At 43.7% G+C, this 22,858-nt stretch overlaps 1 protein-coding gene across 2 annotated transcripts in view; it reads right to left on the reverse strand.

Moving 5' to 3' along the window:
- The window catches only part of LRRCC1 (leucine rich repeat and coiled-coil centrosomal protein 1), a 423,515-nt gene that overhangs the window by 350,679 nt on the left and 49,978 nt on the right, over window positions 1-22,858 (reverse strand). For both annotated transcript variants that reach the window (XM_085605344.1, XM_085605345.1), the window contains exon 2: window positions 11,346-11,551. In XM_085605344.1, the coding sequence (XP_085461470.1) occupies window positions 11,346-11,551 (206 nt within the window). The remainder of the gene's footprint in view (window positions 1-11,345; window positions 11,552-22,858) is intronic.

A 22,858-nucleotide genomic window follows, 5' to 3' on the forward strand; every position in this document is an offset into this window, starting at 1 on the left:
CACCAGTCAGACTTGTTTCTTAGTTAGTGGACATTAAGGCTGTGCCTTAAAATTTGAGAGAAGTCTCATAGGTGCCAGAATGTTTTTATGTGGTCCTTGGTAGATTTATTTTAGTGGAGCTTTAAGGGACAGGTGAACTGTTAACAATCTTAATGGTACTCAGTTCATTTAACTTCGATGTGTCAAATGCTGAATGGACCTCATTGTGGGTTAAAAGTTCCACCTGCAGGTTGCACAAATTTCTGCAGTGTCCAGTCACCTCAGGGCTACAAGTCTTTGATTTGTGCACATTTTGTGCAGTTTTGCTCAGTGTATATCAAAGGCTGATAGTGTGCGACTGCACGAAAAGGAAGTGAACATTGGCAAAGCTAATGAGTCTCACCTTCAAGACCTAATGGCTCACCCAATTCTTTATGTTCATGATGTACAACAAGAACAAAACCAGAAAAGAGCCCACAAGTGAGATCAACACAGAGCATGGGGGCGGGGGGGGGGGGGGGGGGGGGAGGTGTAAGGGCACGACAGAGACAGCTGAAAAACTCATGCACTCTCATGGAGTGCTGAAACAAAAAAAAAGTAGTTCCCTAAACATGAACAGTTGAAATACACAAGTAAAGAGACTGTGCTCTAGGAATGTATAAACACAAGATGGACAAGGCAAGCCATAAAATAGGAAGCAAGCAAGTTGCAGGTGACGAAGTTAGCCAGTGGCAGCAATGCGTGGGATTTAAGCCCTCTGTAACTTCCTGGTAAAATGGCCATAGGTCTTATGCAACCAGGTAACTTACGTTGTCTGGTAGGCTTGACCTAAATAAAAATAAAAAATACACAAAAGGGAACAGGTATTGGCAAGCAAGAACCTGAATAAGACACCACTGCTTTTAGGATTCTGCAACTGAGGTGCTAAGGGAAACAGCCATTACGACGTGGTCAAAACCATATATAACCATTATCACAAAGTCATTACCTCATGTATGCTTTCACCACGCATGCCTTTACCATGCATGCCTTTGCAAGGAATTTTGTAATAAAAGCGTATGTGTGGTAAAGGTTTTAAAATTAAGTATTATAGTAGATGGCAATGTTCGATATTTCAGATGGCAGCCGTTTCCGCTACTGTATTCATCGGATCTATCCCTTTTAAAACATTAGATGCGCAGTACATGTCCAATGGGGACGGAATATAAGACTTCATCTTCATACTTCCACGCCACCCCAGATCACACAGTATTAGCATGCAGTTTGGTCCTCATCATTGCCTTCAGATGAGTCCATCACTAGATGAAGGTCGTAGGCACTTTTGCAGCACTTAACGTGAATGTATCCAAACATACTTCTCAAATTCCATATTCCACTATACTAACTCACCACTAATCCTTTATGGGTTTCAAAGCGTTTCAACACACCATCAGGGTTACAAGCACTATATAAATGCACACTTTTTTTCTCTTTTCTACACCTACCCAACCATTCTCAATCAAAATAACTGACTAACATATCCACCACTCAAATTAATTTCATGTTTCACCAAACTAATTCAACACTTATCCTTATGGGTTCCGGAGTAGCGTGCTACTCGCCGGAAAAGCGCTTCAAAACCCCATCGGGTGTAGCAAGCCCTGTATAAATACAAACCTCTTTCCCTCTTCTATCCCGCCACCTACCCTTCTCTATCCAAATAACTGAATAACATATCCACCACTCAAATTACTTCATATTTCACTATACTAATTTTCAACACTAATCCTTTATGGGTTCCGGAGTAGCGTGCTACTTGCCAGAAAAGCGCTTCAACACCCATCAGAGGTAACAGGTGCTATATGAATGCAAACCTTTCTTCCCCTTCTATCCCTCCGCTATCCTTCTCACTCAAAATAACTGACTAATATCCTCCACTCAAATTACTTTCATATTTCAACATACCAATTCACCACTAATCCTTTATGGGTTTCCAGAGTAGCATGCTTCAACACGCCATCAAGGGTAACAAGCGCTATATAAATACAAACCTTTTTTCCTCTTCTATCCTTCTGCTATCCTTCCGAAGCCAAATAACTGACTAACCTATCCACCACTTAAGATTTACTTGCATGTTTCACTATACTAATTCAACATTAATCCTCTATGGGTCCCGGAGTAGCGTGCTACTCGCTGAAAATAGCGCTTTGACGCCTCGTCAGGGGTAGTAAGCGCTATACAAATGCAATTACAACACAATACCCATGCTAAAGCCATGTTTACAGTATTCTTCCACCAACTCGTTTTCTACAGTAAACAGGCCTTTAAATCGTTTTCTAATCTCGTCACATTTGCTGGCCTTCGAAATACAGAGTTCAAATGTCAAGCTGTGTTTTCGTGGGAGCCTGGTCTTTATTTTGCTTTCAGAGGATTTCAAAGTGAAAGCGTTTATAGAAAAGAGGAATCTAGTGTACTTTCTCCAGGGGGCCTGCTTGTGCTCTTTTTCTAAATTTCATTTTAGACATAGCTATCTCAAAAGGTATCTCATTCTTTATCTGTGTAGGAGAGTAGAATCTGCTTCACATGGGTACCCCCACTTTTTGCTGGTATTCACTGTTTTTCGACCTTAGTCTGGCTTTGGCCCTGCTAATCATGCCCACAGCCTAGCTGCTTCCTCTCTAAAATGGTTTGCATGTACATTAGGTAATTGGATTCTGGAGTGCCTTATAAGCCCCTAGTATATGGTATACTATGTACCTAGGGCATAGGTACCTCAGAGGCCTACCAGGGGCTGCAGCATGTATTATGCCACCCCTGGGAAGCACTCCAAAATGGCACCACAGGTCTACTACTGCAGCCTGGGTAAGGGTGTGCTTGCAACCATAACAGTGGTATAGGCTACCTATATCCACACACATATACAGACACATATAAACCTATAAACCACTCCTATGGCAGGCCTTGACAATCCTGATGGCAGTGCTTGGTTTTATGTGAGAGGGTGCCTAAGCATGAGCTGAGCCCCTCTGCAGCTTTCGGAAATCCTTCCTTATGGCTGTTCTGTGATACAGCCATACCATATACTCAAGTGCATTATAACCTCGCGGTAAACGCTAACTTTGGAATGGCTGCATCAAAACATGTTGTGTTTGGTGTCAAACGCTTTGGAATGCTACCCCCTCCTCCCCCGCCAGTTCTGGCGGCGGGGGTAGCATTCCACCCTTCTAGAGGGAGAGACATGTTCACACTGGCTAAACCCGGTAGGACTTTCCTGAGCCCTGGCATCACAAAATGGATGCCTCTGGCACAGACACGGGTCTGGCCTCCTGCTGCTGACCGAAACTCCGGCAGAGGAGGCTAGGACGGACAATAGGTTTCCTGTCGAAAGGAGGTGTCACCACCTCCCCAGACAGGCAGATGTGTATTGGGGCTGGGCGGGAGCACTCTCTGGTGCTTTGAAGTCCTGCACTGGGGGCACGTTTGCTGTCCCCGTGCATAGCCCAGTTCAAACCGGTTGCAGAGGCTACCTGCCCCTGCTCTGGCGCGAAACTGGACAAAGGAAATGGGTGAAACCACCCCTCTTTCCAGGCCCACCCATAGGTGGGGCCTTAGAGTTAGTCCATCCCCTAAACTTACTATAAGTATAGGAATCCAGTCCCTAGGACTTTAGATTACCCTGGACAAAACTCTGCAACATATATCCTGGACCTTCGACGTTCTATCCTGACTAGAAGACTTAAGAAATCTCCCTTGGGGTCAAGGAGTGACTCGCCTGCTTGGCAGGCACCAAAGGAGCAACTGACCGGTCTGCATCGCTGAAGCTCCCGCCGGACGCCAAAGTCTTTGCATCACCAGAGGTGGATTTCCAGACTTCCCCGAGGCTACCCTGAGTCCACAGCAAAGCTGAGACCCGTGGCTATCGTGGGTGACGTGGAACCGTGACCCCTGGACACCGTGAACTTTTGCAGCAACACTATCTTTCTGGTCCTCCTCGAAGTTGTGCTTTGGGCTCCGAGTAGCCCCAGCCTTGAGCACCTCCTGCACCGAAGATGGTTATCCTCCACTCCACGAGTGACCCGCGGACCAGCTCCAAGTGCGACCGCTCTAGGCTCCTTCGCGATCACTAGCCCGTTGGCTAGCGCGTCCCCACGAAGGCAACTTCTTTTCTACTTGGGCTTTCCTGGTTGCTCCAGACGTGCCCTGACTTACCCTCGCTGGGTGAGTCCCTCAGACCTTGCTGGTCTGCACCGCACTCTTTTCTCTGAATTCCAGTGACTTGCAGTTGCCAAGGCTTGTTGGGTCAATTCTGGTCGCCGACACCGCAGCACTCGACAGACTTCGTGGGACAGCTCGAATTCGGCTCGTGGACTTCCCATCAACTCACCTGAAGCACGCGACATCTGTGGGCATTGGTCCATCCTGCCATTGGCTAGTGACCCAGACTCTGTCTCCTTTGCTTTCAGGTTCCTTCCATCCTAGATCCAGGCTTGGATCTCTTTGGACACTTCTCTTCTTCACGGCAGCAGCAGTTCTTTGCAGGCTTCCACTGAAATCGACGACGCGAACCGACACCAAAAGACACCTATGCACCCGACTTCCCTGGGTACTCCGGTGCTCTCGTGGGTGCTAGCCCTAGAACTTCTTAAGTCCAAAAGGGTTTGGTCCTGACTCGATTAGAAGTGTCCCTAATCTTTAAATTTCCAACCGCGACATTGCCCATAGAAGATAACGGGAACCCGCGGTTGTGTTTACACACTGCATACAGTCCCCGTGGGTCCCCTGTGTCACTACCTTGGGTGGTTCCTTGGGGTCCCAGCGATTCTACAGGCTATAGGCCTTGTGTCTATTCCAGTCGTGGTTCTTATACCACTTTTTTGGTATATGGTTTGGTATGCCCCTTGGGCCCAAACGTGTATTTGTGCTATTACTGATAATTGCTGACTTGTAAACAAAGTATTTCGAACTCCAGTCTCATAAAGAGACTAGAGCATTGTTCCCAGTAAGCTGCGCGCGTGGGCGCGCGCCCACTGGTCTCTCTTCGAGCACGCAGTGTGGCATTTGAAGCGCGCACTACAGCAGGTTAGTCCAGCAGCAAGTGCCTCCTGCACTTGCTGCATTTCTTTTGTTGAAAGGGCGCGGCTGCAGGACAGAATGTAAGCCTTTGCGAAAGTATTCATGTTAATCGTAGCACCCATCATGCGCTTCAATTAACCCTGATTATTTTAACAAAGGCACACTATCTGTCCCGCAGCTGCGTCCTTTCAACAAAAGAAATGCAAAGAAGTGAGTGAGGCTGGTGTGAACTTGCAGTGCTGTGCTTGCACCACAGTAAAGTGGTCCCACGACCGGACCCGACCCGACCCGAGCAGTTCCTTAGCAGCCCAGAGGTACTTACAGCTGAACCAGACTACCGCTGGGCGTTGCCGAGGAGTCCATGAGTCGCCGTGTCCACAGCCTGCCAATTGCCGTGGGTTCGAATCGGGCTCGCCTCAGTAAAGTAATCTCCGAGACCTAAAATTGTTAACAAGCCTTATTTATAGATGCAGGAGGATTAGCTGCAGAGTGAACGAGGGCGTTAGAGCAGACGCCATCGACGGTGATTACTTTGCATATCTATATGAAAATATTGTATATGAATGTGTGCATGTATAATCCCCAGTTGAGACGGCCCCCGTGACCTTCATGTTTGTGTATGCTGTTTTGCACACACATCTGGTCACCGGCGCCTCAGTACATTCAGATGGCCACACTGGTGACATGTGTGCAAAGTTGTATGACACTTTTACTGTAAAGCGCTCTGCTGTGTTATTACCGCTGCCCAACATGACGAGGCGGTGTTACCTTTCATGCTAATAAAAATGTGCTTTAGTGGCACGCGCGGTGATAGTCTTGATCACCTTCTGAGCTGCCGTCTGCCTGCCCTGTTACAGCGGGGAACTGCTCCCTGACAGTTTTAAGCTACGTTACTAGTCACCTACACTAACTGTTTTTGGGTCGGAGGAATGTGAGGGCCACTGTTTTGCCTGTCAACTTAACTTCTCAGCATGCCGAGTGTCACTAAGTCAGTAGAGCCTGTAGGGACAGGCTGTGGCTGATGTGATGATGACTGCTGCTAGCGGGGCTTGGCAGGTACTGGACCAGGGCGGACCGCTCTGTCAGCTAATGATTTTCTTGATGAGCTTTTTTTCTCTTGCAATAATACAGCCTGTGGCATATAATGCGACTCTTCTTGGAGTTTGGGTGTCATTGCTTATATTTATGTTTCCCTCGTCATCATTGCTTGATTTTGTTTGCCAGAAAGTGTCACTCATAGTGGTTGAAATGTCCCTCATATTTACACTGAAAATATGACATTGTCACACATAGCAATCCCTTGGCAGCTATGGAAGTCTACAATCCGGACTTGTGCTTTCAGAATTAGCTGAAGGCACACGTTGTGCTTGTAGACTTGCTCCATTTAATTTGATAATAGAGCGGTGCGGATTGTGTGCAGAGCTCTATTAACAAATTAAATGAGCAAGACTACAAGCTTTGATTTTTCGGATGTTGAGCGACGTGAGGCTAGAAGCTACTTTCTCAGCTCGAAAGACGGCAGCTCTAGCCTTTGCCACAACCTTGCCCACAAGTACAGAAGCATTTCCAATATTATATACAACAAAGTTATCGCTATTTCTTATTTATCTTATGCAATTTACAACCATTGGCAAAGCCAATAGCCCTGGCTTGTTGTAAGTGTAATGTAACTCGTTGTGTAATTATATTTATACTTATGGATAAATAGACAGACACAGCAAAATACCAGTGGGGCAGCACACTATGCTAATTACAGATTTTTAGCTTAAGTATATTAAGTATAGCTTAAGTATTTCAAACCACTCCCTTAATTACATTAGCCAAGCCCCTATGAGAGACCCCCCCCATGTTTTTTTCATCCCACTTAAAGCCCTGACTACAAGCATGACGTGCTTTGATCTGCCATCCCGTGGTGTCAACAGATTTACTTCATGCCTGTGACTCGCTGCGCCAGAGAGCAGACAGACACAGGAACTAACCCCAAACCCAAGGTTTTAAGTGGCCCGGGTCAGACACAGAAAGTAACCCCAAACCCAAGGCTTTAAGTGGGCCGGGTCCTGCCAGCTGTGCTCAGCAGGTGCCGAGATGCGGGGGCGCAACTAGACCTGAACTTGGGGGCGGGGGCTAACACTCACAGGGCTGGCCCTTGCACTAGTCGCACACGGTGCAACAGTCTTTTTTGGCGCCCCTCCCCCATTTCCTTCTCCATGAATTCCCTCACTGCCACTCACCAACTATGCACCTCATCTCTCTATAGCACCTTTCTGACCAACATTTAATTTTTTTATTGCGCTACTCATAGTTTACTCACATTCAGTTCTGTGATCTGCATGGTACACATTCTTTGTAGCAGGCACATTAACTCTCTGCGCTGTGTGGGTGGCAGGAGTGTCCATGTGAGTGCACAGTGAGCGATGCAACAGTGTGAATACGGTAAGAGGAGTGACTGCAGGTTGAGTGAGGTTACCACATGAATTTGGGTGCGGCTGTAAGTGCAGAGTAGGACGAATGAATGCATGGTTAGTGATGGGCTTATTTGAGTGAGATTGCAGATTGATCAGTGAGGGGGACAAGTGAGTGAAGTGTCACATGAGTGCAGGGTGAGTAGTGTGCTCTGGGACTGCAGGGTGAGGTACAGGGTGAACAGCATATATGCATTGTGAGTGCAGCGTGATCACTGTGAGTGCAGGGTGAGCGGGTGAATGGTGTGAGTGAATTGTGATCACTGTGAGTGTGAAAGTCAAGGGCGAGAATGAGGAGTGAGTTGACTGAATGCAGGGTTGATTACCAGACACTTGAAGAAACTCAGCATGTTATTGACTGCGGCGTAGGGTTTCAGATACAAGTTAAACTGTTGCTGTTATGGCATTAATCAGGGATCGAGGGTGGAAGAAATAAATAATGTGCTGATCCTGCAACAAACGTTCCCTCTTATGATTAGGGTTGCCAGCTCATTATTTTGATGTCCCAGACGGTACAAAAATAAAAAGCCACCTTATTTACCATATGCAAATAAAAAACAATGACAAAGCCAACAGTCCTGGCTTGTTGTAGGTGTAATGTTACTTGTTGTATTAGAGATTGGAATTTTCTCTAGTGGAAGTTTTAAGGTAGCGCAGAGGGTTAATATGCCTGCTGCAAAGAACGTGTACCATGCAGATCACAAAGTGCAAAGAATGAAAATTGGTTAGGGGGTTACTACTTATGTCAGAGAGGTCATTTTGTTACTTGCAATTTATAAGTTAAAAACCTAAAATAGAACAGTAATCTATTAACTGTCATCAAAGAACTTCATGCATACTGCAAGGTATAGATTAGAGCGTTATGATTTTTTTCCCCAGCCATTCATTATCCTAATGTTGCAAATAGGGTTCATTTGGGTACAAAGTGATTCTTATTAAAGAGAAATCCTAACCATGGGTGTTACATTTTAAATTCTGAGTTTGTAATTCGCCAGACAAAGCACTCTTAAACTATACTGCCTATCAGTATGGATGACACGTCACTCCTATACCTTGCAGTTCTCTATCATATGTAACATTTCTTATCCACTGATTTACATACCTATGATTTATTGTCTCTCTTTAATTTGTGTGCAATATAAAGTACACGCCACACTGGTATGAGAGACGTTATAAAACGAATTAAATACATCTGAGAGAGAGTGATAATGGAGACCATCAGGGCCACTGTTAAAGGGTAATAGGGAGGGAATCACTGGCGGGGGTGGTCATTGGCATGCACCAACTAACGTTGTCATACAGGGCGCCACCAGCGCCAAGGCCGGCTGTGTGCGGGGCATATTGTGTGCCTCTGAGAGAGTATTCATGGTAATTACAGCACATGACTGGCGCTGCGATTAACATGAATACTCACACAATCTGCTCGGATATTTGTCGCTGCAACCACACACACGGTCGGGTTACTGGCATACATAGCCTTGGCTGCAGAGCACAGAGACCTTACAGTGCCGCACACATAGGGAAAAAATTAGAGGGAACATTGGACTAGAGGGGTGTGTCTTATCTTAAATACATATATTTTGAGTATATACCTGGTGTGGTTGTCCTTTCATTTGGTCATTCAAGAGATTATAGACTGGTAAAACAAGCTGCTTTACATTCCTTCAAGACTTAGCCTGAAGGCTGCTCTTCATAGATACCACTAGGATAGCTTTCAATAAAGGTTGTCATTAACCTATCACCATAAGGGGTTGTTTGGACTGATACAAGGTGCCCACTAGAACTAGTGGACAGCATATATCAGGCCACCTTCTCACAATCTGCACAAAAGATTAGCACATTTTTAGCAAAATTCCACTTTTTGGGTGAGTCCATTTAATTTGTGAAACTACCTTTTTAGGAAGAAAGTGCAAAACCGCGTTTCAGTCTCAGCATAACATATGGTGATCTTGGGAAATGTGTACTATTTATAGCCCATTCACTGTCAAGCACAGGATAAGATCTTTTCACAGCAAAGAGCCAGTCACATTGCAACACAATTTAACAATGTTTCGGTTTTACTTTGACATATAAACCATATGCTTGATTTATGCCATCTGTGACAACTTGTTTTGGAGAATTGGATACATTTAAAGGCACTTTTTATGAAAGCGTTTATGTTTAGCTACACAACAATTATCTATTCCATTTGCAACTGTGCCTTTTTCGGGACACATATTACTAGATATAAACGATTTCCTCATTTGTCCTCGAGTCATGATTTCAATTGTGCAGCAGGTGCAGAGGCACAGAGGCCAAAAGAATTAGGAAGTCAACTGAGCACTAATTATTGTGTTATTATGTTATTTTACTATTAAACCAGCTATCACAAGTGCAGTTACTTTGCAGGCACTAGGGTCATGATTTCAATGGTGCAGTGACAGGAGCCAAAACGTCTAGGAAACCCGTCGAACACCGATTAATGCTATATTTTACGGAGGGGGTGCGTGAGTAAAACACTGCAGCTGCTTTTGTTTCAGGGGCCGATAAAACCGACCCCGGTAACAAAGACGGCCCCCATGGGTCCAAAAAAGGCCCCCACCCTGGTGGTCCAACAGGGAAACGCCCTGGTGCACGCTACGGCCAGTCTGCCCTGTCTCCAATACGCCTCTTCAATAAGGAGAGGCAGTCCCTTCCACAGGCTTATTATGGTCACTTGCTGCAGCCAAATGTGGGCGTTTTGTCAGTGCTTTGCAAGTTCCAATAATCTTTGAACCTAAAAAGAATGGTTTCTCCTACTGCTGCTGCCAAGCTTCTAGCCCATCTCTTTCTTATTGGCGCTAACAAAAAGTACATTCAATGATTGCTGAAGTCGGCTGGAAGATAATACAGATTAATATAAAACAACTTTGCAGGTACGTGGGCACTTTAGATGAAGCACATTAGGTTGATGCTATATAGTTACCAGCAGTATGACAACTGTCCTGTCCACATTCATACGGACTACGAATGCACACACTTCACAAACTCTATGAGAAGATGCAGGTATAAATGATGCCTACACTTTACCCCTGCGTTTTAAAAAAAACTGTACGGCATCAGCTTCATGGCAAGGGCAATACATCTAGCTTTATGTGCTTGGGCGTGCAAACACAGGAATGCGCACATTTTATTTTTATGCAGATGCACCAGTCAAACATTCCACTTGTCAAATTTATCAATTACACTGAACGGTGTGCATTCACTGGGAGTTGCCCTACTCTTGGGGGCACCACAGAATATTGTAATAAGTTGAAAATGCCTTCACCACTGATGTTACATGTTGGTAGAACAACACGGTTCGTGAAGAGAACAAAACCGTGACTTTGCTAAAAATATGTGCAGCAAGACAAATGTGGTTGAACTATGTCATTTTTAAAATTAGTAAACATCGACGAGCTCAAATCACTAACATTTTGTTAATAAAGGTGTAAAACGAGGTCCCAATTCTAATAACATCGTCAAATAGAATGGCGACAAAAATATTCTACACCATAGCAAACACCCACTTTTATTTCAATTATAAATCCGAAACGGTAATAATTTCATTTTAACTGTAAGTCACTTGCATTAGTGACATGTGATGAGATTGTAACCAGTCTTAAATGTGGTATTTTCGCAATATAAATAAAATATAAAAAAATTAGCAAAAAACTGTTAAGTGACAAAATACATAGCAATCGGCCTAATAGGAAACGGACAATTGTTTTTGCGTGATTTTCTAAAACTCATTTTAAATCAGCATTTTTATTGGTCGACGTTGCACGCCCATGATCAGATTTGAATTCACAAGTACATAAATAGAAGAATGTCAGCATAAAAAGAAGTTCCTACCTTCCACTCGAGTTATCATATTGCAGGACAAATTCAAGGTCCGTAATTGGGTCAATGAGGCTAGACCTTCAATCCTAGCGATGCAGTTGGAGGATAGGTCTAAATGCTGCAAGTTCCATGCCCGGCCAAGGCCATCAATCTTGGCGACCTGATTACAATGTAAATTGAGAGAACGCAGATTTGAGCTGATCGAGATCTCCAAAAAACTGAAAAAGAAATCAAAGACTGATGTAAGAAAGAAATACAGGTTAACCCCCTGACGCTCACACAGTTTAAGAACCCATTGTACTAGAGATGGGCCTTAGCAGAATACTTATTTCCACATCGCTCCTGGTGGCTACAGGCTTCAACTGCCACCAAGAAGCCTCCCAGATTTCATACCAATACGTAAACCACTTTGTTCAATGCCTAGTTCCTTGTATCCTTAAATCAATGACAGAAGACCGAAGTACAGAAAAATGGGTCTAGACAACAAGAACAAATAATACAAACAAGCCTAATGCAATAGGTCTCGTATTTGTGAGAGTTAGAGCTGTTTGCGTTGTAAATGACAATGTCTTTTACCCATGTCTTTTGGTTTGGAGCGGAGTGGCTGTATGGGGTGCAGAGTGAAATTATGCAGGTTGGATTGGAATTGCTAGTTGTGGAATTGTGTGGTGTGAAGTGGATTTGTTCAGTGGAAATATGTGACATGGCATGCAGCTGAATTATGTGTATAGTAATTATGTGGTATTGAATGTACTGGAATTATGTAGAGTGGGCCTGGGTGTCATGGAGTGTAATTATGTGGAATGGTATTTTGTGTTTTGGCGTGGTATGTAGTGGAAATTAATTATGTGGTGTGCTGTTGAATTTTGTGGCATGATGTGGAATTCTGTGGTGTGGATTGGATGCATGTGAGGTTTAATTGTGTTGTTGAGTTCAACTATGTGGTTTGTTGTCGAATTATGTGGTGTGGAATGTCAATGTATAGAGTTGAACCGTGTGGCATGGAAGTGTGTGGCGTTGAGTGAAATTATGCTGACTGGAATTACATGGCATGGTGTGGAGCAGTGGTACTCAAAGTGCGGCCCATGTGCCGCTAGCGGCCCAGCCGATCTCTCCTTGTGGCCTGCAGACATTCTGGGAAAGAGCAGAAGAGAAATAAAAGCTAAGTTCTGTTTTTTGCTGTAATTTTTAGCAACTTTGTTTTCTGGTGGAAGACTTTAGATGTTTTTAAAGCTAAAAATGGCTTTATATGAGGAGTCTCCTACCTAAAATTGCATTAGTTTCAACATATGCCAATAAGGAAAATACATTCCCTCGTTTTTTTTCTTAATCTCCCATTTTTCAGTTTTGAAAAGGTGTTGTTTTTTAACTGCCCTGATAATCTCCCTTCACTTCCTGTGTCCTGGGGATGGCCCAGCATCAATTCTGCCTTCAAGCACTTCCCAGACTATAGTTAGTGCCCCCTGAGAAAATATTTATGAGTACCCATGGTGTGGGGTATATTTGTGTGCATTGTGTTACCAAGCTTAACAAGCATTTGCAATGCAATAGGTCTCGCATTTACGCGAGTTTGAGTTATTGACATTGCAAATAACAATGCCTATTGGCATTGTCATTTACAATGCCAATAGCTTTAACTCGTGTAACTGCGAGACCTATTGCATTGCAAATGCTTGTTTTTTATTCCAAGCATGTTCAGATTATAAATATTCTGATTAATATTCAAGGGAAAGGAAGGGTTCAAGCAACACCATTATCTATCCTCTCGCATTCGGGCACGTGTAAATAAAGCTCTGTGTGTTATTTGCGACCGTTGTTTTTATGTTTTATTCTACTTTATGTATGTACACCTAGTTGGACCTAATACATGCAGGTGATCACGGCACCACATTACCTAAACAAAGTCTTCATATCTGCAATACATCCAAACATGTTACTGGCTAGGGAGCCCCTTTCTCTTCTTTTACCCCCTGCCAGCTCAACTCTCTGATGTTTCTAAAGAATCTATCAAGGTCCCCGGTCCCATCCGAATACAACATTAGGTTGAACCAAAACAAAACATTTTTAAAATAGGAAAACACATGCACAGAAACAATTGTTTTTGCAAACTACAACAGCAAGCATTTGGTAACGACATCCCCTGTCCAAGCAGACATCTGTCAAATGATCAGAGGTCGATGTGACTGCAGAAACTACAGATAAAAAATACTCGTGTTTTAAATTAAGCCCAGGGAGAGATCACCGGGAGACAAAATGCGAATTTTAAAAGCAGAATAAAGGCAATTTAGATACACTTACCCGGCAGCCTGCAGTCAGTCCACAGGTGCAAGGATTTCAAAACACCTCTGTGGCAGGTCTCTAAGGCGCGCCCCAACAGACATGTCTGTTTCTGCGAGCTTGCCTGCCTGTTTGTGCGCACACACGTGTGTGTGCCTGCTTGTTGTTGTTTTTTTGCCACACAGGGCAGCGTAGATGGGAATAGCGCTGGTAATTTGCCGTTAGGGGCAAAACGTGGAGAGAGAAACAATCAGAAAATTGGGTGAAGGGGGGAGAAATTTGGGCAACTGCTCGGCTAATTGACTCTGAAAGGAGAAATTAAAAAAACGACAGATATGCAGTTTGCAGGACTGTGGCTTCTGATTCAAATGGATGCATTATTAGGGATGTGGGCACGAGGACAGCCCGGGCACTGAGTCCCCGCCCCAGCGCCCCCCATGCTCCGGGTGGCACCAGCGGAGTAATTTATACCAGTTCTGGGTTTTTGGGCGGGGTGGAGGCAGTGCCAGGTCCGAAGGGGCTGGGCATTGTTGGGTGGAGAACAAGATAGGGAGAGAGGGCTCGTTAGTTCCAGCCTGAAATTAAAACAAGCGATAACATTTCTGATAAAGAAGCGAGATCAGCCTGCAAGATCCAGCCGGTCTGAGGAGCAAAGGGGGGGAGGTGGAAGCAGTCGCGGCCGAATAACAACAAGAGCGCACTGAAGCGGAAACATCAAAGCGGCCGAGAAAGTGAAAGACAACGAGTGCTTTCAGGCTGCTAAATGGTGCGCGCGCCCGGCACACATGCACAGTAGTTGGCGGCCTGAAAGCAGGTACGAGCGCCACAGAACACACTCGCCAAATGAGCAAAACGTAAAAAATAAGGTGGAGACGACGGAACATTTCACTTTGTAGAATATTGTGACATTTATTTAAACTTTGAACAAACTTTTTGAATCATTGCTTTTGCATGTGTTTAAATGATTTTACAAAATAAAGTGTTTTCATAATTTCATAAGTACGACCTGATATTTTTGACACTTGGTAGTGTGTTTAAGAGCTTAATGTCAGTCAGTAAATAACTGCAATAATGGCGCTTGCACAGTAAATGAGAGAGGCTAGTAAAGAAACGTTCTTACTATAGCTCAGATCTCGAATGTACAACCCGCTGCATGACTTTGGAGGATACACCTAGGGAAGACTTGATGTAGACTTTTTTATACATAATGCACAAGAATTTATAAAAACAAGGAGATCTTAGACTGGGAACGTTGCAGTGCGCTATGGGCAGAAGATCGTAGTCTGTCTTTTTCAGTCCAAACAGCTGCATTATAGGCATATTGGAACTAACCAAAAGGGTCTCTGCTAATTTGTTGTAAAGGTCTTGCGTATTACTGTTACAACTGTGATGAAAATACATTATCCTCTCCGTAATGTATCGCTAAAATCATGGATGTTAATGGGGAGGCGTCCAGGCCAGACGCTGGTTCACCTGCATGCATTTACGTTTTTTAACAATAGTGCTTTGTCCTTTAAACCCCTCTGAAGTGCAGACTTTTGAACATGCTTTTAAGCTGAATGCCTTGCCTGCCCGAGGCATGTTTTGCTCACAGGGACGTGTTTTTTAGTGAAATATACGAGTTGTTAGAAATAAATGTACCTTTGTAGTAGAGGTGTGTAACGTAACGGTGTACTCCTTCTTTAAAAGCTTTATATAGAAGTGTAAAATGGTGTTGTATTGTAATAACAAATAAATCTTCTATAAGGAGATATCGAGCGTTTTTATGACCTGGGTCATTGGAGACGGGGGAATATGTTATGGAACACAATGCCACGTGCTGCGTGCAGTTCCGGGGAGGAGATGTATTTTAGACATATGCACTATGCTCCATCCAGGTTTAGAAAATCTTTTTCCAGATCACAGCCAGTATGCTAAACGATGGTTTGTTGTGCCTGCCCTCTGCAGACGTCACTACCCGCAGCTAAACCGCCTCCATGTTTACTCCTTAAATGGACTTCAATTAAGAAGGACCATTGCTCATGACAACCAAGCGTCTCTCATGGAGGTGGTAATTCGCCCAGGAGACCCCACGTAGTCTCCTCTGAAGCCGAGAAATTTTCGCATTTTACAGCTCCTTCAATCTTGGGGCAGGAGTGCGCATCTGATTGCTGGGAGCCAAAAACAAGCGCGCACTGAAGCTGACGGAGTGGGAGGGGGAGTGGGGGCGGGCACGCAGGCTGCCAAATGGTGCGATGAATCACGGCTAAAGTGAAAGCAAACAAGTGGTTGCAGGACTCCAAATGGTGCGCGCGCCCGGACGGGTCACATGCACTGTAGTTGGAGGCCTGCAAAGCCACTGTTTGCACTTCCAAAACGCGCTTACTATAAGTCTCGCCAGAGCAGCGCTAAAGCGCTGGTCAGGCGAGACCTAAAAAGGCTGAAACATAATTACAAAGAAAGGTGGCCTTTCATTGCACACAAATTCACAAAATTAAAACAAGTTGCTTCCGCCAAAAAATGCTGGGCATGCACAAACGTTTCTTCAATTTCAGACTCTAGCAAGGAGGAGCTGCAAACAAAACATGCACATTCAACATGAGCAGGGAAATAAGAAAATTGTTCTAAGACTAAACACTTCAACACACCAGTGGTGGAAACTTCACAGAAATGTGAAATGTAGTGGCTTTAAAGGTATGAAATGAGCACATTTGTCAAAGCTTGTGCAAGTAAGTCAGCAAGAAGAACCAACAGAGGAGGTGTGCTTTGAGAAAGAAAGAAGGATCAACAGTAAAAGCAAGGTGATGCAATGAGGAAGACTGAGGTAGCGATGGTGATGGGAAAGATACAGAGGAAAGAGGAGAACCAGCATATAGAGAACAAGGGGAAAGGTAATCTTATTTTCAGAGGTGTACAAAGCTGGAAGGAGTGGCCAGACATTCAGTGCTGTGTTGCCGACAGATGAAGATGAGCTACAAATGGAGGCCAAATGAAGAATGAGCAGAAAGTGACCAGCACAGAAATGACAAGAGAGAGCAAGCAAAGGATAAGGTTAGACTAAGAAAAGGAGCAGACCAACAAGAGAGTGCTTCAGGACATCATGATGGTGTTGGAGGGAATCAGAAGTGGTCTTAGGACAAGATTCTGCATACAAAACATTTGTCAGGTGAGAAGTTGGACTGATGTACTAGGAATACCCAGAGATCACAGGATAGAACAAAGTGATTTATGCATCCACTGCAGGGACTTGTGTTTGACCTCATAGTCACAGGTTCAGATTCTGCTGGGTCTACTCAGCCTTTCATTCCTTTAGGTCAGTTAAATTGGTACCCTTGACTTGGGGAACAAAAAAAATAAATCATTTTTAAGTGCCAGACGACCCCTCTGGTCAAACACGCTCTTTACAAACATGTATAGAATGTTATGTTATTAAGCAGCACAGTAAGAGAAGCTGTAACAATGGAAGTACCAAAGAGCGCAGCGCTTAACTGCCATGAAGGTATGTAAAGTAAATGTTAAAGAAAGTTTGATAAATGTACTGTTTGAAATGGAGTGATAAACATCATGTGGGATAGAGGATAAAATGCCACTTAGCAACTTAAAAATGTTATAGGTGAGAAGTGTGGAGGGGTGTTTTGGCTATAAAAAGAAATATATTAGTAACTACAAAGGTGCAAAACAAACGGTTATATCAAAACATTTACTTTAACTGAATTCTAGGGCTGCAGCGTTTTTCCGCATCATTATGAATTTGCTGCATTTTCCATCATCTGGCGCATAATGTGCAGATTTTAACAACAAAAAAAATGTCTTGAGCTCAAATGGATGAAAATGTTCTAAGATTACAGCGACACATTGCCGAATAGTAGTAGGCTCTATGCAAAAGTTGACTGGTCATCTTCAATTTGAATATTGCTGTATTTTGATATTAAATTGGCATTAATTGGGGGCGTGGCAAAGCCGCCGACCAAGATGGCCGCGTGGCGTTGAAGCTCCGCCAGCTTTCCCAGCCAGGTGAGGGCAGCTTTTACAAAGTAGTTGTGCTCCCTTGGTTAACTACATTCGGTAAAACAGAAATAGGACGACTGTTATTTGCTCTACCTCTTTGTGTGTATTTGCATTACTTCTGAGGAGGATGAGGTAGGGTTGATCCTTCTCCCCCTTTATTGTATTGTGTGTACTGTGTGAAGCACGGCCGCTGAGCCGTAGGGGATGTGTTTTTGGTGACCGTTGGTACACCAAATTGAGCATTTGCTCCACAGAATTGCGTGCTTTTGTGCTTGAACACCTCCGTTCTAATCATGGCACTTGAACAGGGACTTGCTTTTGATGAAGAGTAAGTCCAAGGAATTTTAGATGGACCTTCACTTTTGGGAAAGACAGCCATTAATCAGGTCTTGACCCAAGGAAAGGGCTGGGACACGTTAATAGAACTTAGAAAAACACATGTTAAAGTGATCCTACATGGGGCCATCCTCACTGAATATTTGAGGGCGAAGGCCGCACCTAGATGCCTATTAGTAACTAACGAACCGCTCATCTTCCTGGAAGACCCTTCTTTCAGGAAGGATTGGGAATTAATTGCATGGAAATGCACGAGAGATTGGTTAGTTCTTATTATAACTACAGCAAAAAGAATTGCAGATACACTGCTCATACAGATACAAAATAGTGAGCAGGGACTCAGGGCAAGTGTGGTGCTGGCCACCTAGAAGAGAAAACTTGAGGAAACAAACACAGAAATAGGAGATTACAAGGACTATTTAATGCAATCAAAGATCTATAAATTACAGAAGGATCTGAAGAAATTTTCAAAAGAAAAGATCTATCCATACATCACAGATGAGTATGCTCAGAAGAAGTTGGAAGAAGCTAAGAAGGGGCTGCAGGGAGGTCGTAGAAGTTCAGACTCCATGAGATCTAATAGTGATGGAAGTGAATTTGACAATAGACCAAGGAGGAGGGGTAGGGGTAGAGGGAGAGGACAGTACCAAGGTCCGGGTTTCAACTTTAACCCTATGTATCAGAACTACCCAGGCCAGAGGTTTGGGTGGCCTCAGATGTACCAACCATACCCTCCTATGCAGGGCCCGAATAACATTCAGCAATTCCCACCTGGTTCCCCTTTTTTAGGCAGGGGCCGGGGCAGGGAAAAACAAAGAGGCACTCTAGGGGTCCAGTCGGAGGATCTCAACCAGAGAGTAACTCTGAGCATGGCACGGGACCCAATGCCGGGTACCAGCAGGGAGGGAACCTAGGGATGAACCTCACAGATCTCCCACTGACGGAAGCTCAAATAACAGTGTTAAACAAAGGTTTGGGCTTTGTCCCTACAAACACAATGGACAGCTTTTGGGTACGCCAAGAGCTCTCTCACTTCTTTAGATCAGTGAGATTGAAGGTCTTTTTTCAAGACCATGAAGATAGAGTTGTTAACAAGGGAAATACTGACTTTCGTCCTAAAACAACTTTTACCCCCATGAAGTCTATACTGCCACAGGAAGTTATAACGTTTGAAAAAGCAGTGGTGCACGATATTGAGGAACTAGGAAGAAACCAGACACATCCCTTTAGAAATATTACAAGAGAGGAAAGGGAAGCCCTAGAGGAACTGAAAAAAAACCATGATCTTGTTATAAAGCCCGCCGATAAGGGTGGTGCTATAGTTATCTTCACTAATCTAGTATATGAACAGTAATGCCAGAGACTGTTGAGTGATGAAAGGAATTATAAGATCCTCCTTACAGACCCTACTCCAGGATTAAGAAGAGAAATCGCTACAGTTGTAGTGGAAGCTCTTAGCAATGATTGGATAACGGAACATGAGGCCAGTTTTTTTTTTTACAAAATAAAGACCCCATTACACCAGCATTTTACATTTTACCTAAAGTGCATAAGGTAGTAGGACCACCCCCTGGTAGACCCATTGTGGCTGCAATTGGCTCTATACTTGAGCCAGTCGTCACAATTTTGTGACTTCTTCTTCAAACCATTGGTTCAGAGTAGGAGGGCATACTTAAAGGATACAACTGAGGTCCTTAATCTCCTCACTGATATGGATTTCAACCCGGAAGAGGAATATTTGATGGGGTTAGACATAGAATCCCTGTACACCAATATTCCCCAAATTGAAACAAGATTGGGAATATCAGACTCCTAGACCATTTATCTTACATCTAGCTGAATTAGCACTGACAAGGAACTTACTTTGAGTACAAAGGGGTATGTTATTTACAGACCTATAGAACATCAATGGGCAGTGCATTCGCACCAAATCTAGCGGGTCTGTACGTATCCACCTTTGAGCACAAATATATCTTTGATGCAGGAAATCCTTGGACACAGAACATCCGTGTCTGGAAACGGTTTATAGATAATGTCCTCCACATTTGGGGAGGTGATGATGCATCTATAAAGGATTTTATGCAATGGTTGAATAGACAAAATCAGTTTCTGCACTTCACTACTATCATTACCAAGGACGAACTTCCTTTTTTGGATTTAGTTATCTTTCCATATGAAGGTAAATTGTCTACCAGAGTACATCACAAATACACAGATAAGAATGGCCTACTTCACTTTGGGAGTTTTCATCCTAAATCCCTTAGGGAAAGTCTTCCTGTGGGGCAGTTTCTGCGGCTCTGCAGAAATTACTCTGAACTTGACAAATTTAGGGAAGAGGCAAACCTACTTACAGGCAAACTTAAGGACAGAGGCTATCCAAATCAAGTGGTGAGGAAGGCGCGCAAGCGAGCATGGAATTGTCCAACAGAGGCATTTTTGGAAAAAGTTGAAAGACCGGCTAAAAACGATACTGTGTCACTACATTTAATACATCCTCCACGGCGATTAAACACATTATCCTAAAACATTGGCGTATATTGAATTCCACTGGTCTCCGGCTTGAGAAACCTCTATTCTCATTCACAAGAGGCCAGAATATCAAGAACCAATTGGTACATTCCCGTGCACAGAGCAACGCTGGAGGAGCTCCTCGTGGGGTTGGAAACCTTACACCAGTCACGGGCCACACACGATGTGGTTCATGTGACGTATGCAGATTAACAAAAAACACTAAAGAGGTGGACGTGGGCCTGCGACATACTTGGCAACAACGAGTGCATACGAATTGCAATTCCTTTTACGTCCTCTACATAATCAAGTGTCCTTGCAACCTGATTTATGTGAGGATGACTTGCAGAAAGGTGAAAGTGAGGATAATGGAGCATAGGAGTAACATCCGATGTGCCAGGGCAAATACACGCCTTACATCACACTACGCGGAAAAAGGACATACGGTGGAGGATATATATTGGAGGGTGTTGGATAAACCGTTTTTCGCACCTTCTACGAGGGAGTCATCACATGCCCTCTCTATACGTGAACAGAAGTGGGTGTACCGCATTAGAAGTCATGAAACAGGGCTCAATGATGAAATACCCTGGACAGCCCTGGGTAATAAATAGATTTCATTCCCTTACTGGGACTAGCCAGATAACATGCACTACACTATATACTCTACTAAGTGGAGAGGGTTCATAAGAAATGTGGAATGCTTGTGATGGCTGGTAGTATTTCTGTTTCCATTCCCTATGGTCCATAGAATTTCATTGACATAACCAATGAGTCAATATTAACCATCCATAGCGCTCGTCATTGGGAGAATCCACCTTGGGTGATTGGAACGAACTAGTCCCCAAAAATACACTGCTTTTTAGGTCTCGCCTGAGCCAGCGCATCTGCTGTCTCAGGCGAGACATTTAGTATACGGGATTTCAAGGTGCTACCAGCGCTGGCCTAACGCTTGCGTTCATGCGAGCGTGAACGTGCACAGCTGCCAACTTTCAGCGCCAATTGGAGCGTGATTGCATTGCTTTCCCTTTTGGCGGTGCTGCGCGTGCAGCACTCGCGTGTTTGTCGGCGCGCGCGCACCCCTGCAATGCTTGTTCCCTTGCTCTTTCTCAGTGAAATGTAAAGCAGTCAAGCAGCTGTTAAGTACACCGGGGCTGCCTGATGACTACGCCGTTTCTATAGCTTGGTGTGAAATACCATAACGTAGGCATTGGTTTTTTTTTTGTTACGTATGCAGTGTCTTTGAAGCAATGGATATTTGTTCCGCATTCTTTAGATTTTCATACAAGCCATAAAGCGAGTGGTTACAAACCAAGGGCCGCAAGCAGCAGAGTAAACGCAGAAGGTATTTCCCAATGTGTACAGTCAGAGACAGTTAACAATTGCTGCAACACCTCTAAAACCTTGCTTTAGTTTGTGTGTGATTTGGCACTGCAGAATGGGGGTATTGCTGCTAACTAAATAAAACGCTCACTTTGTTTCAGTGTGTATAGTGTTAGTTCATTATGGTCATGCATATCCAAGAGCTTCTCTTTATGGAAGAACTCCTTATGGAAGTTTTGCACATTGTGTAATCACGTGTTGTAGCCGCCACTTCAGCCGTCCATGTCGTTGATCCATTTTTTTCTTTGCCTCTTGATTCAAAATGAGTTATATACCAAATACTCAAGGATGCAAATGATTAGTACTACGATTGTTGATCACCCTATTTCCACTGCCTAGAAATCAAAATTAGAGGTCTAAGCTTTGGCAACATCTTCAGGTGGTCACAGTTATGAAAGATTATTATAAAACATTATACAGTTCACTTTTTTTGTAATTATGGTGGCTCAAATACAATGATTAGAAATATTGCATGCAATGCAACATGATTATATTCCCCTGGAACTGGAGATTTCACCAAAAATGCTATTCTGTCTGTTTGTATTTTTTGCATGATGCTACTCATTATAAAATCTCATCTATTTTGATTCTACTTGATTTACCCTAATCCTTTCACATTGTCGACCATTGTTCTTGCCATTTCTTCCTTCGCTATCTCTAGAAAAATGTTGCATTTATTTACTTCTTATTTTTTATGTGCCCTCTTGTCTTATAAATGGCCTTAGGTTACTTTGGCGCTGTCATCTAAATTTTATGTTTTCACTCTAAATATTCTACTTTCATTCTTATTTCTTTATTTAGAAGCAAGGCTCATATTTATGAAGGCAATTCACAAATATATATTTTTTCCTAATTATCTGCTTCTTTCCATAATAACATGTCAGCTTGATTGTCTTGGATTGTGTCCTGCTTGGCATCTTCTGTTTTTCAACCTGAAACCGAAGAAAACTGATGAACAAGTTACTTACCTTCGGTAACGCTTTCTCTGGTGGATACACTATCTGCCTGTGGATTCCTCACCTTGTGAATATCCC

The sequence above is a fragment of the Triturus cristatus genome, chromosome 5_1, assembly GCF_964204655.1.
Source record: "Triturus cristatus chromosome 5_1, aTriCri1.1, whole genome shotgun sequence".
In the NCBI taxonomy this organism is placed as follows: Eukaryota; Metazoa; Chordata; class Amphibia; order Caudata; family Salamandridae; genus Triturus; species Triturus cristatus.